At 43.0% G+C, this 17,548-nt stretch overlaps 2 protein-coding genes across 4 annotated transcripts in view; one reads left to right on the top strand and one right to left on the bottom strand.

Moving 5' to 3' along the window:
- TMEM129 (transmembrane protein 129, E3 ubiquitin ligase) overlaps positions 1-11,869 on the bottom strand; it is a 415,719-nt gene extending 403,850 nt beyond the window's left edge. Inside the window, exons 1-3 of one of the 2 annotated variants that reach the window (XM_050947886.1) lie at positions 11,313-11,849; positions 8,303-8,777; positions 793-952 (exon numbers count right to left, since the gene is read on the bottom strand). In XM_050947886.1, the coding sequence (XP_050803843.1) occupies positions 793-952; positions 8,303-8,777; positions 11,313-11,517 (840 nt within the window). In that variant the 5' untranslated portion in view covers positions 11,518-11,849. Of the gene's footprint in view, positions 1-792; positions 953-8,302; positions 8,778-11,312 lie in introns of both variants that reach the window. The other variant, XM_050947887.1, reaches the window with a different exon arrangement.
- Positions 11,870-13,554: 1,685 nt separating this feature from the next.
- TACC3 (transforming acidic coiled-coil containing protein 3) overlaps positions 13,555-17,548 on the top strand; it is a 34,759-nt gene continuing 30,765 nt past the window's right edge. For both annotated transcript variants that reach the window (XM_050947488.1, XM_050947487.1), the window contains exons 1-3: positions 13,555-13,665; positions 17,001-17,163; positions 17,322-17,467. In XM_050947488.1, the coding sequence (XP_050803445.1) occupies positions 17,002-17,163; positions 17,322-17,467 (308 nt within the window). In that variant the 5' untranslated portion in view covers positions 13,555-13,665; position 17,001. The remainder of the gene's footprint in view (positions 13,666-17,000; positions 17,164-17,321; positions 17,468-17,548) is intronic.

Below are 17,548 nucleotides of genomic sequence, written 5' to 3'. Positions count from 1 at the left end.
GTTTTAATCCCCAAATAATCATCTCTCTTTTTCAATGTAGACAACTACTTATGGTATCAGTCAGTATCAAGCCAAAACCCAGAAGCCCAAGTACTTTACACCTAAAGATAGCACAAGCTAAAAGGACTGAAATAAAGTGACTCTCTCTCAACCCAACAGCTATACAGTTCTGAGCCTGAAGGTTAGTTTCCATTGACACTGGGTCCTTATTATTACTGAAGAAAAGATTCAAAATACTGTTTATAATGAAAATAAGATCTAGATTAGGAATCATTTCATGCATTAAAGATCCATAAAGATGTTTAGGCACCTAATTTCCATTGATTTCAAAGGACATTGGGTATTTAAAAACCTGGGCTCAGATCTGGCCTCAGATCTAAAGTAACTTAGCTCTCCAGAAATACAAGATGTAAGGTGTAAGACTAGCTAAGGCAAATTGTCAAGGCAAGGTGAAATTGATGCCCATCAATTTCAATTACTAATAGGAGTTGTGACTTCAGTTTTCTAGACACCACATGGAAATTTAACTCCATTGTTTCCAAATTCCCCAGGTAAAGCCCTACCGTTGACATTAAATTAAAATAAAACTCCTTATTATGATATTTCCCGTCCTCCCCCAAACTTAATCAATCAATAGCTTCTTTTGGAGCAAACAGCAGAAAAAACAGCCAGGTATACTTTACTAAATATTTACTGAACTGTAAGATAACCACTATGCAAACACAGTAATCATAGATTTGATTAAGCCAGAAACTACAATTATTATAATGTCAAGTGATTAGAAACTCCCACCTGATTGCTAGGAACAGGGTATGTCTGATTAATTTCCACCAGCGATGTAAAGGTTTCCAGAAACAAGTCACTGAGGCTCTGATGGATCACAACATTAGCTGCATTACGGATTGGAGCATGAAGTTTCTCTCGTAGTTCCCCATACTCTGTGGAGTTCAACCTAAAGAAGAAAGGATGGAATAGAATGTCATCTCATCATCCATTTAAGTAAGAAGAGAACATTTATCTTGCTTGCTACTTTGAAGCATAACATCAAAGAAGTGAATACCTAGAAAAACTGTGTAGCTTGATGCAGTCTGATATCTAGTCAAAATAAATAAACTTTGGGCTTTTTTTTTTTAAATAGGTAGTAAAAGGAAAAACTTTATTTTCCTTTCCAAAGGTCAAGACAAACCCTGAAACCCTAAACTTGTTCCCTCTTTTTTTAATTATTGTGGTTGGTTCATGTGGGACCATATTTTCAAAACTGGCTTCTCGTCTTGAGCGCCCAACTTGAGACACCTTTGGCTTGTTTCTTCAGAGATGCTGTGCACCAACACTCCCACTGAGTTCAAATGGAGTTGCAGGTCTATGACACTTTGGAAAATCATGGCCAAGTTCAGTCAAGCTGGGGCTCCAAAAATTGGGACACCACAACCCTGAAGCCACTTCTGAAAATGTTGGTTTTAAGCATGCATGAAAGGGGCTAGTCTGACAATCCTGAAGGGTGAAGCCATCCCTTTAGCTACAGGACAGTTATAACCTGGACAGTGCGTGCTTCTCACACTGGTCATCATCATGCCTCAACTAGACTGAGATGCACAGCTACTAGGGCTCAGAGTGTAGTTCGGACTTCATGCCCATTCAATTCCTTGGCCTCTCTGCCAAGACTGCCAAAAGGGGCCATACAAGAGATAAATCAAAATATTACATAAAACCAAAATAACTCTTGTTCACCAGTAAGTGTAAATCAACTTACTGAGTCTCTTCAGGATTTACATATGTTACCTTGCCCAGTCCCTTCCCCGACCCATTTGCACTCACTCATTTATATCATGTCTAAATTCTAGTTTGTAATATCTCTGGGGCAGATATCAGTTTAGTTATTGCTCCTGTCAGGCACATATCACATAGCTAGGTGCAATACAAATAAATAAATAAATTAGGGCTGTCGATTAATCACAGTTAATTCACACGATTAACTCAAAAAAAATCACAATTAATCACAGTTTTAATCGCATTGTTAAACAATAGAATACCAACTGAAATTTATTAAATATTTTGGATGTTTTCGTACATTTTCATATATATTGTATTCTGTGTTGATTAAAATCAAAGTATATATTATTTTAAAAATAAAAGAAATAGTATTTTTCAAGTCACCTCATACAAGTACTGTAGTGCAATCTCTGTCATGAAAGTGCAACTTACAAATGTAGATTTTTGTTACATAACTGCACTAAAAACAATGTAAAACTTCAGAGCCTACAAATCCACTCAGTCCTATTTCTTGTTCAGCCAATTGCTAAGACAAATAAGTTTGCTTACATGTACAGGAGATGATGCTGCCTTCTTCTTATTTACAATGTCACCAGAAAGTGAGAACAGGTATTTGCATGACACTTTTGTAGCTGGCACTGCAAGATATTTACATGCCAGGTATGCTAAACATGCCCCTTCATATTTCGGCCACCATTCCATAGGACATGCTTCCATACTGATGATGCTTATTAAAAAAATAATGCATTAATGAAATTTGTGACGGAACTCCTTGGGGGAGAATTGTATGTGACCGTCTCTGTTTTACCTGCATTCTGCCGTATATTTCATGTTATAACAGTCCAGGATGATGACCCAGCACATGTTGTTCATGTTAAGAACACTTTCACTGCAGATCTGACAAAATGCAAACAAGGTACCAATGTCAGATTTCTAAAAATAGCTACAGCACTGGACCCACGGTTTAAGAATCTGAAGTGCCTTCCAAATTCTGAGAGGAATGAGGTGTGGAGCATGCTTTCAGAAGTCTTAAAAGAACACCATTCCGATGTGGAAACTACAGAACCTGAACCACCAGAAAAGAAAATCAACCTTCTACTGATGGCATCTGATTCAGATAATGAAAATAAATATGCATCAGGCCACACTGCTTTGGATTGTTATCGAGCAGAACTATCATCAACATGGACCCATGTCACCTGAAATGATGGTTGAAGCATGCGCATCTGGCACGTAAATATCTTGCAATGCCGGCTACAACAGTGCCATAAGAACACCCGTTCTCACTTTCAGGTGACATTGTAAACAAGAAGCAGGCGGCATTATCTCCTGCAAATTTAAACAAACGTGTTTGAGTGATTGACTGAACAAGAAGTAGGACTGAGTGGACTTGCAAGCTCTAAAATTTTACAATGTTTTATTTTTGAATGCTTTTTTTTGTACATAATTCTACATTTGTAAGTTCAACTTTCATGATAAAGGGATTGCACTACAGTACTTGTATTGGTTATTTACAGTGCAAATACTTGTAATAAAAATAAATATAAAGTAAGCACTGTACACTTTATATTTTCTGTTGTAATTGAAACCAATATATTTGAAAATGTAGAAAACATCCAAAAATATTTAAATGATATTCCATTATTAACAGTGTGATTAATCACAATTAATTTTTTTAATCGCTTGACAGCCCTCAAATAAATAAATGAGTGTTAATGAGTGCCAACCATTGCACTGCTTTGTATGTAGAATTATGGGTAACACAACTGAGATTTCATGTTTCACATAGGCTATACCTACACCCATTACATCAGGGATTGGCAACCTTTGGCATGCGGCCCGCCACGGTAAGCCTCCTGGCAGGCCGGGCCGGTTTGTTTACCTGCCGCATCTGCAGGTTCGGCCGCTCGCGGCTCCCACTGGCCGTGGTTCGCTGTTCCAGGCCAATGGGGGTGGCGGGAAGCCGCAGCCAGCACATCCTTCGGCCCACTGGGACAGCGACCCACGGCCAGTGGGAGCCATGATCGGCAGAACCTGCCGACGCGACAGGTAAACAAACCGGCCCGGCCCGCCAGGGTGCTTACCTGGCGAGCTGCGTGCCAAAAGTTGCCGATCTCTGCATTAGATGGTAACAACTCTATATCACTATTGTCCAGCAACACTGACTGTGTCCACATTAGGCTATTTTTGCTGAAGTTGCCCACCCTTGCTAACACCAGTTTAGCTCCAAAGGTGGCAGCCACAGTGGCAATGCTAGTTTAGATATGGCTCCTGGGGGCCACCATTGTTTTAAGCACTGCTCAGCATAGATCACCACAACATGGGGCTTAAAACTTGTGGTAGAGGGTAACTTGTCTATACTAAGGCTCTCATATGTGTTCTCACTAATGGAACTGAACCTGCGGTAGCAAAAGTGAGAAACTGTAGCAAAAAATGTTCTAATATAGACAAGGCCAAAGAGGTAAAGGCTCTATATCCTATTGCTAATTCTCTGAGCTACTCATGTTCTTTAACTAACATTTTCTTTTTTAAACCTGCTCTTCCCCCATATTGAGGCAGCACAGGGATACAGCAATTTTGCTTTAAACAGTGATGGCACACAGGAAAAATCAGGCGGTGAAAGGGAATTACTGCCGGATCTTTCTAGGAAACAGAAGCCTCTAATACAAAACCCCTACACTGGGACTGTAATTTCAGGAGCATGATGAAATCTTATTTGGACAGTGCAGTTTGCAGGGACACAACTAGCTCTTTGGTTCTGTCACAGCCAGAACCAATAAAGAATACTCTTCCATTACTAGAAAGAAATCTTTCAAGGCTAAGGCTAAGCTGATTTAACAGATCAAACTCTTGTCTACAGAGATATAGTCTCTAGTACTCAGCTTTTCAGCCTTTAAAAGTTAAGCTTAAATAGTGATCATATGTACCTGAAAACAACACATCTTGTTTTAACTACATCTTAACTTCAGTAGACTGAGAACCATTTTGATAGGCAATTTAACCTATGATAAAGTAAAAGCAGCAAAGAGTCCTGTGGCACCTTATACACTAACAGACGTTTTGGAGCATGAGCTTTCGTCAGTGAATACCCACTTCGTCGGATGCATGCAGTGGAAATTTCCAGGGGCAGGAATATATATGCAAGCAAGAAGCAGGCTAGAGATAACAAGGTTAGTTCAATCAGGGAGGATGAGGCCCTCTTCTAGCAGCTGAGGTGTGAAAACCAAGGGAGGAGAAACTGGTTTTATAGCTGGCTTGTGCTCCAAAACATCTGTTAGTCTACAAGGTACCACAGGACTCTTTGCTGCTTTTACAGATTTAGACTAACACAGCTACCCCTCTGATACTATGATAAAGTAAAATTAATCCTGCCTCAGCAGAGGGGGATGGACTAAAGGGCCTTGTGAGGTTGAGGTCCCTTCCAGCCCTTCATTTCTGTGATATTTTAACATAGGGCTGCAATCACACTGAATATTACTCAGTTAAAGTTACAATATATAGGAGTCTGCAAAAAATTAAAAAGTAAAATGAATAGTTCATGAGAACTGCACGTAGGAGATACTTTAAATGAGACATTCCTGGGATAACATGTATTCGTAATGTGCTGGCTAGAATGTGTCACCACTGCCTTTGGCTGAATGGAATCACATCTGCTCAAGTATTTGTGATGCTATCTTCTGGTGCCTGCAGAGTACAGAGTGGATAAATGCCCCAACCCCCAATGTTTTCTGAAAGTTCAGGGAGAGACAATCAGATGCACCTGACCTGGGAGATGGCTGAGAAGGGTTTAATGAGCAGAAATGGGCAGTGGGTGGAGTTAACTGGAGCAGCAGGAGAGTAGACTACTGAAGAACTAACTAGTAGTGTACTGAGCTGCAGCTGCAGGCAGGTGCAAGAAGCCTTGCAGTGGCTGGAGAAGCAAAAAAGGCAGGGTACCAGGAGTAGAAAGGGAAGCCCAAGTGTTGTTTAGCACTGCTGGCCAGCAGCAGGATGGTAGAAACTGGGGCTGGGTGTGAGGGTCAATGGAGAGATATGTAAGAGAAACTGAAAAAAATCAATCAACTGTGTGAGAAAGGAATGATACAGCCCTTTGGAGAGCTGCTCCAGTGCACTGCTAAATGAAGAATTATAGCTAAAGATAATGTTGCTGATAGCAAGTAGAGGTATTCCTTCAGTGCAAATGGTAGAGGCCTGTGTGTTCAGGGCAGAAGGTCCTAGGTTCTCATGCTGAATATATGGGATGTCTGGGGCCTTGTTCGCACAAGAGAATTTTTACAAAAACTTTCCACTGTTGCCAACAGTGGTGCAGCTCAGCCTGACGGTATGCCCCATACTGCACACAGTGGGAAGGGGATGTTTTGTCCTTTTATGACTTAGTTATTTTACATCTACATTATACTACGGAGATTTGCTATTTTTGCATTTTCTTACTACAAGAACTTTCTGATTTTATAAAAACTATTCTTGGTGATAATTTATTTAGCCACAAAAGGAAAGCCCTGATATTTCTTTGGAAAAAAATTACCAATGTTAAGTGTCTGATTCTTAACAGTGGATGTGACTTTACTATTGCGTCATTAAAACACAATTGAAATAATCAGCTAATGAATCATCTTTGTGTCACCACCTTCAAAGCCCTGCACACATTTGCCCCTCTCTACTTATACTCCTTTGTCAAGGATTGCATTGGGCTCCTCCATCCCCCCACAATCTCCACAGTTCTACAAATGTTCCAGCTTTGTCAGCTTTACACACAATCACCCTTGTGCCTTCCTTCACGTTTCCTATGACCTCCCTGAGCTGTCCTGCCTAGTCCACTTTTAAATCTCTCTTAGACAAACCTCGGTCATGCTGCAAGTCAAGTTGATTTGTCTATAGGTTGTCCATTACTGTGGCCTTTTCCTTAAACTCTGTCTACTTAACTGTCCTTATACTAAGCTCCTAGAAGTAGGGACCATCCTTTTTCAATGTTTGGACAAGGCATAGCGGATGCCACCGTAAATAAACAACACCACATTGAAATTGATGGATTAGTATCTTAGATCAGGCCTGAATATATCTGCTATTCTAGTTTAGACTTCACAGCCCTCTGACATTTACAATTTGGTCTGTCAGTTATAGCCACAGTCTGTCCCACAGACTAGAAGCTTACAGATTCAGCCATGTAAATGGACACTGTCAGCTACCTTTTCAAATATATAGTTTTAAATATCCTTCTAGAAGCATGAATAAAAACAAACAACAGGGCTTTGTTTGTTTACTCCTTTGTGAGACAGCATTACTAAGGATGTCAGCATCACTAAAAATAGCCTTTGTTAACTACATTTTGCTGTAGAACTACAGGTTCATCTAGCTCCTACATGAACAGTGACTTGTAAAACAAAAACAGCAATAGAGAGGGACAGTGTAGAAAACAGAGAATTGGTATTTACAATCCAGAGAACATTCACTAAGAACATAAAAATGGCCATACTGGGTCAGACCAATGGTCCATCTAGCCCAGGATCTTGTCTTCCGACAGTGGTCAATGCCAGTGCCCCAAAGGGAATGAACAGAACAGGTAATCATAAAGTGATCCATCGCCTGTCCCCCTTTCCCAGCTTCTGGCAAACAGAGGCTAAGGACACCATCCCTGCCCATCCTGACTAATAGCCATTGATAGACCTATCCTCCATTAACTTATCTAGTTCTTTTTTGAATTCTGTTAGTATTTTGGCCTTCACAACATCTTCTGGCTAGGAGTTCTTCACATAATACACAGTCTGTGTATTATGTGAAGAAATACTTCCTTTTGTTTTTTTTAAACTTGCTGCCTATTGATTCCATTTGGTGACCTGCAGTTCTTGTGTTATGAGGAGTAAACACTTCCTTATTTACTTTCTCCACACCAGTGATGGTTTTATAGACCTCCATTACATCCTCGCCCTTAGTCATCTCTTTTCCAAGCTGAAATTTCCAGTCCTATTAATCGCTCCTTATATGGAAGCTAGCAGGATTTTAAATTTAAAATCAGGTTAAATTTGAGGCCAAAGCTACTTGTCCACTCTTTAAATTAGGTTTGCTTGCAATATGTCACTGTGATATGCTTAGGAGATGTGGTTGTATTATGTATGTTTCAAAGGAAGAAGGAAATCATGGATGAATCATGGCCAATTTTGCTAGAGTCACTGATTTTTATGACAATTTTGACAGAGAAGGTTCCTTGTTCCCTCTTCTACCCTATCCCTCACCCAGAGCTCTTCTAGCGGCTTCCTTCTCTTTAACATGCTCTGGGAATGAGTGACTTGTTCCTCTGACTGGCCAATATGCCTTCACTGGCTTACAGAGTAGCAATCTCCCTGAACATTTTCCCCCTCTATGTTGAGGATACTGGAGACGACTTTCTCTGCGGGCAGCAAAGGGGAGGTATCAACACCCTAAAAGTTTTGGGATCTGTCACAGCAGCCACAGCAGATATGACACATGTGCTTCCCTAACCACCAACAAATAGCATATACATATGGCATAACACTGCAAGGTTAATATGTTTTACCGGATATCAAAAGCTTTCACATAGGGATTAATACTGGCAACGCGGATGGTGAGGAACTGCACGGGCATGTTTGTATCAGGTGAGAGTTCGTGTTGTCTGGAATCTGTCACCATCAGATGAATGTCCTGCTGTTGGGCAACATGTAAACTGTAGGTGGTCACTTTCATCACCCAAGTGTCTGTAACAATCACTCTTGCTCCTGGTGCTCCAGTAGCAAACTTGTCAATCCTCCTGAATTCTGTATTGATGGAAGAAGCCACTGCTCGCCAACCAGACTGTGGAAGAGCATGAAAGGCAAGTGTTCGAGCTAAAGGATGGTTATCCCAGCCGTTCTGTGACCAGTAATATGCCAGGATGCCAGTGACTGTTGGAGCAAGAATAGCCAGCAAGAAGAATATTTTCCAGCCTTCTGAGGCCTGGTAAAAATAAAAAAGCTGTTTCTCTGGTGCTGCAAAGCACATGCCAATGTAATAACCTGGAAAGAAAGATATTTGCTTTCAGAAGACAATAGATACAACTAAGATAATATTTTTACTTCAAGGTCCAAGAGAGACAGACAAGGTTTTCATCTCAAGACCAAAAGACCAAAAACATCAACACATTTGATCCAGGCCTTGGATAGGCCAAGAGACTACTTACACTTGATCTTAGCTCACACACATTCACACCAATTGATCTAATCGTTCATCTGGCAGGAGTGCTCTGCTCTGGGTGACTTTTTTTCTTTTTTTTTCTTTTTTTTTTTTTAGGGTGGTGACTTCAATTCCAACCAGGGCCGGCTCCAGGCCCCAGCGTGCCAAGCACGTGCTTGGGGCGGCATGTTGCGGGGGGCGCTCTGCCGGTTGCCGGGAGAGCGGCAGGCGGCTCCGGTGGACCACCCACAGGCATGCCTGCGAGGGTCCGCTGGTCCCGCGGCTCCGGTGGAGTATCCGCAGGCACGCCTGCGGGAGGTCCACCGGAGCCGCGGGACCAGAGAACCCTCCGCAGGGATGCCTGCGGGAAGTCCACCGGAGCCGTGAGACCGACGAGCGGCAGAGCGCCACCCGCGGCGTGCCGCCATGCTTGGGGCGGTGAAATGGCTAGAGCCAGTCCTGATTCCAACTTTCCTAGCCTGAGTCATTAGAAGGCATTTATTTTTACCCAAATTATACAGTTAGTAAAGGGAGGTCATTGCAGTTTTCTGAGTAAATAAAACCATATCCCTATATAACATATAGTCAAACATAGCCAACTGAGAGTTACCAAGAATAAAAGTCAAGTGGTATATATATAATATGCAGGTTCCCGAGATGGAATTAATTCCATTATTTAAAATTTGACAGTTTTTTTTAAACTTTATAATAAATGGATTCAGATCTTTGCCTGCACCACACTACCATCCTGAACTACCTTTCTGTGCTTGCTTGTTTCCTTCTCTGGACTTAGTTAATGCCGCCAGAGCAGGTCTTCTGATGACAACAGACGGAAAGACTTTCTTTGCCAGTGGTGCTGAATGGTTCAGTTTCACAATTCACGTGTAAATGTGATTTCATACCTGTGAGATACAAGATTTTCCCTCCCACAATGGATTACTTTGTTTAACATTACAGGTCAAGTATTATTTATGTTCACTTACACTGCCTTATTAGAGCAGTGTAGAGACACAGGGCACCATGGGTGAGGTGAATGCAAGACTGTCTTTATTTTCTGTTTACACAGAATTTTACCTCCCTACAACATGCACCCTAGGGGCCACTTTCAATAGCAGCTCTAAGCAGCTCTAAGCCCCAAGCAGAACCTCGCTATTTGCACCATTTGCTGGGAAACCCATTATTGATTGTCAGATTCTGCAAATTATGAAGTAATCAGTCAGTTGAAAGGTTGAAAGATACTGCTATATCTCACAGTATTTTTTCATTGACATGTAGTTTTGTTTTATTTATAATATTCTCTAATATCTGAGTAAATATTCTAATAGTGAATTTTTATAAAACAACGAACTCTTAGTAATACCAGATCTCACTAGAGCATTCTGATATTAGATTTCCACTCATAGGCAGGGCAAGACCATGGTTATTTTGGGTGCAAATTAATGAGGTTCTGATGCATATGAAGGAACTGCTTTACCTCACACATACTTCAGATGTGTTTGTGGATTTGCTAAAGAGACAGAAGCATGTAAAGAAGCCCTCAACCTTCAAGATCTGGTTCAGCCTACACAGCCATACCCACGTCAAGGGGACATAATACAGCACATTTTTCAAACTCAGTGCAGACAAGCCTCCATTCAGTAAAGAAGTAGGGATGCAAATCACAGCAAGTGAAAGAGATGAGAAGGGGAAACACACTGTCCAGAGATTGACTAAATGATAGCAGACCAGGGTCCAGGGCTTTCCACACACAAATAGTCACCGCTAATTGAAGGTGCATTGGGACAGTCTGACAGCAGAGACTTTACAAATACCTATTTTAATTTGCTATCACCATCTTCCTCCATACCCACCCTCTCAGTTCTTACCACACAACCTAGCTATTATTAACCCCACATCCCACCCCTTTGCCTTCACTGCAGCCCCATGGCTATTTCCCTTCATTCCCTCCCCTCAAGCTATACTCCCCCGTTCTCCATAGTCCCTTGGTTAATCTCATCCAACCCTACCTGTTCTCCTGCCTGGCCATCCTCCCATCCTTCCCTACAGCCCCTTCGCTATCCTCTCCCACCCCCTTTCCCTGGCTACTCTCCCCACCACTTTCCCCCTCCTCCCCCCAACCACTCTTCCCCACCTCTACAGCCCTCTGGCTACTGTCCCCCACCACTTCCCCTTCCTCCCTACAGCCCCCCCAACTATTCTCCCCTTAGTCCCTCCTCACAGCCCCCCCTCCCGCCTTGCTACTCTCCCTCACCTCTACAGTCCCCTGGCTAATCTCCCTCCATGCAACTCTCCCCCTCCCCCCTTCGCTACCCTCCTCAGATCCTCCCCCCGCCACCGTCCGCGAATCCCCTCAGCTGCTTCCCCCAGCCCCGCCTCACCGAGCGGCAGCAGGCCGTGGGCCAGCATGGTGCCCGTGCTCCTCCGCAGGTGGTAGTGGACGAAGGCCGCGTCCTCGCTGCCCAGCCAGCCGGCCAGCAGGTTCTGCACGGTGAGCCCGGCCGAGCGGAACTCGTTGGGGGTGAACACGAAGCAGACGGCGAACACCAGATAGGCCAAAGTGAAGGTGACGGCGGGGCTCTCCATGGCCCCGCGCCTGGCCCGGCCCGGCCCGCTCTAGACGCGGCTCCGCGTCCGCCCCGGCCCGGCCGCCGCGCAGTTCCCTGGGAGAGGAAGTTGTGCGGCGAGACAGAAGGCGGCGATCCGTGGCGTGGCCTCCGCCCAGCGGGCTACCAGCCCCCAGCAGAGCCGGCTCGGGACAGTCCCGGGGGCGGGGAAGCTGCAGCGGGCTGCAAAGCCAGGAGAGGCCCCCCCCCGGGCCGTGAGCAGCCTTCCCGGCCCGCCGCAAACTCTAGCTCGGCTTTCGGGTACGACCGTCCGCCCTAGCCCGGGTGACGCTAGCCTTGAACACGGAACCAACTCATGAGCGAGTTATCTGAAGTCCTCCCACAAGCACCGGGCTGCTGTTGGAGTCTCCAAGGCAGCGCTGGATCTTCCCGGAAGGAGTGGGGTTCTGGAAGCACCCGTGCTGGGCTTTGTGGGGGTACAGTTGTGTTTGGCAGCTCAGGGGAATGGCCCCGGTTCTTAAGCTGCAGATTTAATTTTCTAAAATTTCCCCCTTTGCAAAGTGGTTCATGCCATGAACACAGAGAAGTTAGCTGAACAAGTAAAATACTCTTTCTGGAAGGTTGCAATTTAACACTACTTTATGTCTTAGAATTCAGAGTGATAACACCCAAGAACCGAAGAGAGACAAAACTGCTCCATAAGACAGAGAGGCACAACTCACCTTCCCCTTGTTCTTTTCAGACTGATTATGGTGCTGCTCCCCATCCCAGATGTCTTAAGCCCCTAGCCTGCAAGTGGACCTGGAACTTCATCCATCCACATGCACTCTTAAAGTAATAGCTTGCATGTCCGGATTATTTACACAAGTAACGGTTATTCATAAAAACAGCTGTACTGGGTCAGACCAATGGGCCATCCATCTAGCCCAGGATCCTTTCTTCTGACAGTGGCCAGCACCAGATGCTTCAGAGGGAATGAGTAGAACAGGGCAGTTTTGAGGCCAGTTCCATCTTCTGGCAGTTGCTGCTTTAGGGACACCAGGAGCATGGGATTGCTTTCCTGACCATCTTGGCTAATAGCCATTGATGGAGCTATGCTCCATGACCTTATTTAATTCTTTTTTTGGCCTTCACAGCATCCTATGGCATTGTCATAAGTTGACTGTGAGATTAATGTAAGAATTGCAGGATTGGGCCTTATGTAGTAATTTCAAGAGTATTTTATTCAGTTGTTTCCAAAGCAATGTTTTATGTCATAGTTAACATTTACATTTTTTAGAAATAAACAAGTTTTATTGGCTTGGTGCTTCATAAATACCAAAGGTCCTTATCCTGCAAAAGGGACCCACTTGTGCAGACCAGTTACTCACACAAAGTCCTATGCAAGTCCTGGAACTGAATCCTGACGTGAGGTCAATGCAGGTGTAGTGATCCACGTACGAACATCTTATTATGGCATTTGTGCCCATGTGAGCATAAGAATCCTTGCAGCAGTGGGACTTGAAATACATAATTGCAATATTTATATTGCAGTAAGATTTTTAAATAATATCTGTGTTGGATTAAAGTAATTATTTGCCCAGGTTAAATTTTGTTGTAATAGAGACAGTTGTAGGGCTGTTTCAGTGACCTATGCTCTTTATTAGTAAATATTACAGCATGTTCCTTGTAGCAAACATTTATTTGAAGCAGAATATATTTAGGTCTCTCATTGGCTTTCCTGAGCACACCAACATCAGCCCCTGATTGTGAACCCCTTGAAGCCAGTATGGAGAATTTGGTGCTTAGCCAGCGGGAGCGAGATGACAAAGTTCTCGTGTTAAACCCTCATCCCTAGAAAACTACATTTCCCAGCATGCGTCACGCAGCATCGCTTAGTCCTTGAGAGACTTGGCTGGGGAGCGTTTATTAGCTGGGTGCCCCTCCCCCAACCCCCTCTCTGATTGGTCTGTTCATACCGAGGCCACCTCTGATTTGCTAGGTTCCTGGCCTGTCATTGGCAGAGTCGAGAACATTGACATTTGAAATCCTGAGGCGGCGGCTGCGGCGACGAGTGGTTGGGCTGGTTGTTTGCCGGTGACGGGGAGAGCGGCTGCGGGGCGAAGAGAGGAGACACCCGGGCAGCCGAGCGCACAGGCAAGGCCTCAGGCCTGGAACTTGCCGGCAGGTAGGAGCCTGCGGGGAAGCTGGCGGGGTGGTGTGGGAGCCGGGAGGCGCTGAGGTGTCGGGGTGGGTTCCCCGCTGAGGGAGTCTGGGGTGTGGGGCTGGGAGGGCGATGCGCAGGGGTGTGTGTGTCTGTATTTTAGGGTGGGGGACTAATGGGACTCCCTAGGCCTGGCGGGTTTGGCTCATGCAGCGACGCTACGGTGAAGGTGTCCTGACAAGGGCGGGGGGCGGCGACGTTCGTCTATCGGCCTCTAAGCCTCACAATCTCCCTTCGTTCTCTCGAGTCTGTTCTCTCTTCCCCGTTGTTTCAGCTCAGGGGTAACGCTGCTCGGTGTGGCTGCTCGGTGTGGCACTCGCTGCTCCGTTATTGGCTCGGCTGGTAACCGAACGCCTTGGTGATTCACCAGAAAAAAAGACCCTCTTTTGTTCCCGTGAAATGCGTTACAGGGGCGTGGGGGAGGGACAGGGGGTTTAATCATCAGCTGACTTGGCAATGGCATGACCGGGATCTCCTCTGCTCACTGGTGAGGGTGTGTCACTGTAAGCACATTCCTTTGAGTTGTGTATTACTTTTGCGGGCTTGCTTTTGGGGCTGGAACTTACTAAACATGTGGTTGGTAAGTCTGAGAAAATTAGCCTAGCGATCCTCTCTTATAGTTGTAAATGAAAATCAATTTTCATTTACATTTGCTGTTAACTTAAATGTTTTTTTTCTTTTACATTGGTATTGACATCCCAATGACTATGCTCTTACTGAGTGCTAAATCTAAGAGCTAAATATTTTTTTAAAACTACTTTACTTTTCTTTGGCAATGTGGCATGTTTTACACATGTGCCCATGGTATCTTTAAATATCATTGTTATTCTATGACCGATTCTCAACCTATTTGCCATTGTGGGTCACACATCCAGCTCTCTGTGTGTTATGTGGGCCACATCCACACAATATATACAGTACTACCTGTATGGTCCTGAGGATGTCGAATGGGCTGTAGCCAAGTGCAGATGGGGCCCCAAGTGGTCTGTGGGTTGAGAGCCACTGTTCTATGAATTGTACATAGACAACATGCACATGCCAGGATAGAACACTGGGCACGCAAAGCACCGAAGCTACCTGTTCCTCATGTCCTGTGTTCTGCTGAACAACTGAAGGCATTACTCATAATGCTCCACAGAAGTCTCTTCTCTCTATGCTGAATATTCAATGCAAACTTTTAAGTATGCACAACTGTATGAGTATTTGTGTACGCTGTTGCCATGATCTTAAAGTTTGACATATATGCCAAAATGTACTACTAAACAGTTTTAACTGCGCATCTTCTAATTTCAGGTTTTGTGCATTTTGAGTCATACACAGCACTTGGTCTGAGAAACTTGAGTTGACCTTTTTATCTAATGATATTGACAATTTTGAATGTGCAATTGCAGATTGGCACCAATGCATTTAATTATCTCCTTCACTTAAACCTAAAGCAATTAAATGTTAAATTGTTGAGATTTTATATATACAAGGCAGAAAACTTAGTGATGGCTTTCACATACTAATTCAATCACATTTATGCGTAACAATTCTTATTCAGTTGTATCTCATGGTATACTAATATTTATGCAACTGGATCAAGTTATAGTTTTCACAGCAATTAACTTGTGTAGGTAAGATCTCAACCAAATCTTACATTAAAGTAGTCCACTCTCTGCAACACTACTTCAGAGATCAAGTATTTACAGTGGCTTTGTTTCAGAATGTAGAAATGGTTGCTAATGTATGGAAATCTGGGTGTGTGTGAGGGGTATCTTTAACTTAATGCTGGATCCCTATTGTGCACATCATATGTCTTTTATTGCCTTTTCCAGCACAAGGAAAGGCAGCTACATTGAATAAGTAAACAAGTCTTTGAATGGTCCTTCTTGTGTAAAGAGATCTGGTATTAAAAGGATGCTGTCACCTTAAATCTTATCTTAAACTTTCTATTTTATGTACTGACTACTTAGAATATTACAACTACAACCTGCTGCTCACAGGTTTGTGTGCGTGTTCACCCCTCACACACCTTTGGCTTGGACAAAAAGCAATGAGGTTAACTTCACTTGATTGTCAGAGCTGTAATTTGGGGCCAAAGTTTGAATTGACACTGTCCCTTTAAAACAAGATGACTAAAAAGAATAGCAGATGTGTTAAATCCTGCTAAACTTTCTTGCATACCCTGTCCATTTAAAAAAAAACAAACAAAAAAACCCTCATAGATAGCTCTTAAACATTCAAGAGTAATACTAAGCATCTGTAACTATTATCACAGTCTTAAGCACAAAAAGACAGACTAATGAAAAGAGCAACAAAGAGTCCTGTGGCACAGACTAAGGTGCCATAGGATTCTTTTTTTGTTGCTTTTTAGAGATCCAGACTAACACAGCTACCCCTCTGATACTTAATGAAAAGAATGTCTGTCAGAAATTGCCAGAGTTAGAGTCCAGTGCCAGGATCAAAAACACTAGCATTTTTATAATAATTATTGAATACTTGCTTTCACTGTGCTCTAAACTTACCCTTCTTTTGTCCTTGATATAAAACCCACTGAAAAATAAGCATACTATAAATTGTGCTCCCCTAGATCACTCAAAACCAATCAGCCTACAAAGTCCGATGAGCTGTGTATCAGCTCCTTTATATCAAAGGTAACGTTGAATGGAAAAATTATATTCCCTATAAAGCTCTTCTGGTTCTCATGCTTAAAATATTATACATAATATTTATGTAAATATGACCCTATGGTTCTGTGTGTCTTATTGTGTCTGCTTGAACTGTTGAGTCAATTTATATTTGAGAAAGATGAATAACTGACATCCCGAGAAAGTCGGAGGAAATGCATATTACACCTATATGCCTTCTGAACCATTTCAGAACATTAACTATCAAAAGCTCTGCTCAAATAAGGAGTTTCTAGAGCTTAATCGTGATGCATTATAAATAAAATGTAGAAATTTAGCAGGCATTCTGTTTCCCCTGCAAAAACTATGGCTACGCCTAGCTTGAATGTCATGACAACTGCATGTCTGCACATTCCTGTCAGGTTTAGGGGAGGGGAGGAGAGGAAAGAGAACTGTAGTGACCATGTTGTATTTAAAAGGCAGAATTGCTGATGTAATATTGTATGTATCTGCTTTTTCAATGTATTGTAGTATGTTAACTTGCATAAGGATTTAGAATATTCGTAAAACTCAGTTCTGTGTTCGTTAGTCTTTCACTAGCATGCCATGCTGACTGTTATCTGAAAGCACAGTTGTCTCACCACACCCTCTCATTCACGTTGTGGGCATGTAAATGTGTTTATTTTCTAGAATGAGTCTGCAGATTTTAAATGGCGAAAACATCAGCGATGATCTAACAGCAGAAAGCTGTTCCTTCCTTTTCCTGTCACCAGAGTCCACAGGGAGACCTTCTATCCTTCGTCCATCACAGAAAGAAAATCTGCCACCAAAAAGTGTATCAAAAGCTATGAAGGTATGTCTGCATTTATGTTAGCTACTTCCTTCTCACCCTTTCAGGACCTCACTCTTAAGAGAACAAATCATGTATGTTTTGTCAGGGGCTTACAAATATTCAATCAGAAACTACTTTTTTTTTTCTGTTTTGTTTTTTGTTTTTTTTCCACTGCAAAGGTAACTTTTCAAACTCCTATGCGGGATCCTCAGACTCACAGAATCCTAAGTCCTAGTATGGAAAATAAACTTGAGACTACTTTCACACTAGATGATTGCACTGAAGTTCTAGGAGACCTTCATCTGTCTGAATCCAGCAATGCTGCGTGAGTAATACACTCTATCTTCTTGTAAATTATTAAAGCTATTAAGAGTGACTAGTTTGTGAATGCAATATATGTTGAGGA

This window comes from Gopherus flavomarginatus, chromosome 3 (assembly GCF_025201925.1).
Source record: "Gopherus flavomarginatus isolate rGopFla2 chromosome 3, rGopFla2.mat.asm, whole genome shotgun sequence".
Lineage (NCBI taxonomy): Eukaryota > Metazoa > Chordata > Testudines > Testudinidae > Gopherus > Gopherus flavomarginatus.
This window is presented reverse-complemented; position numbering and strand designations above follow the sequence as displayed.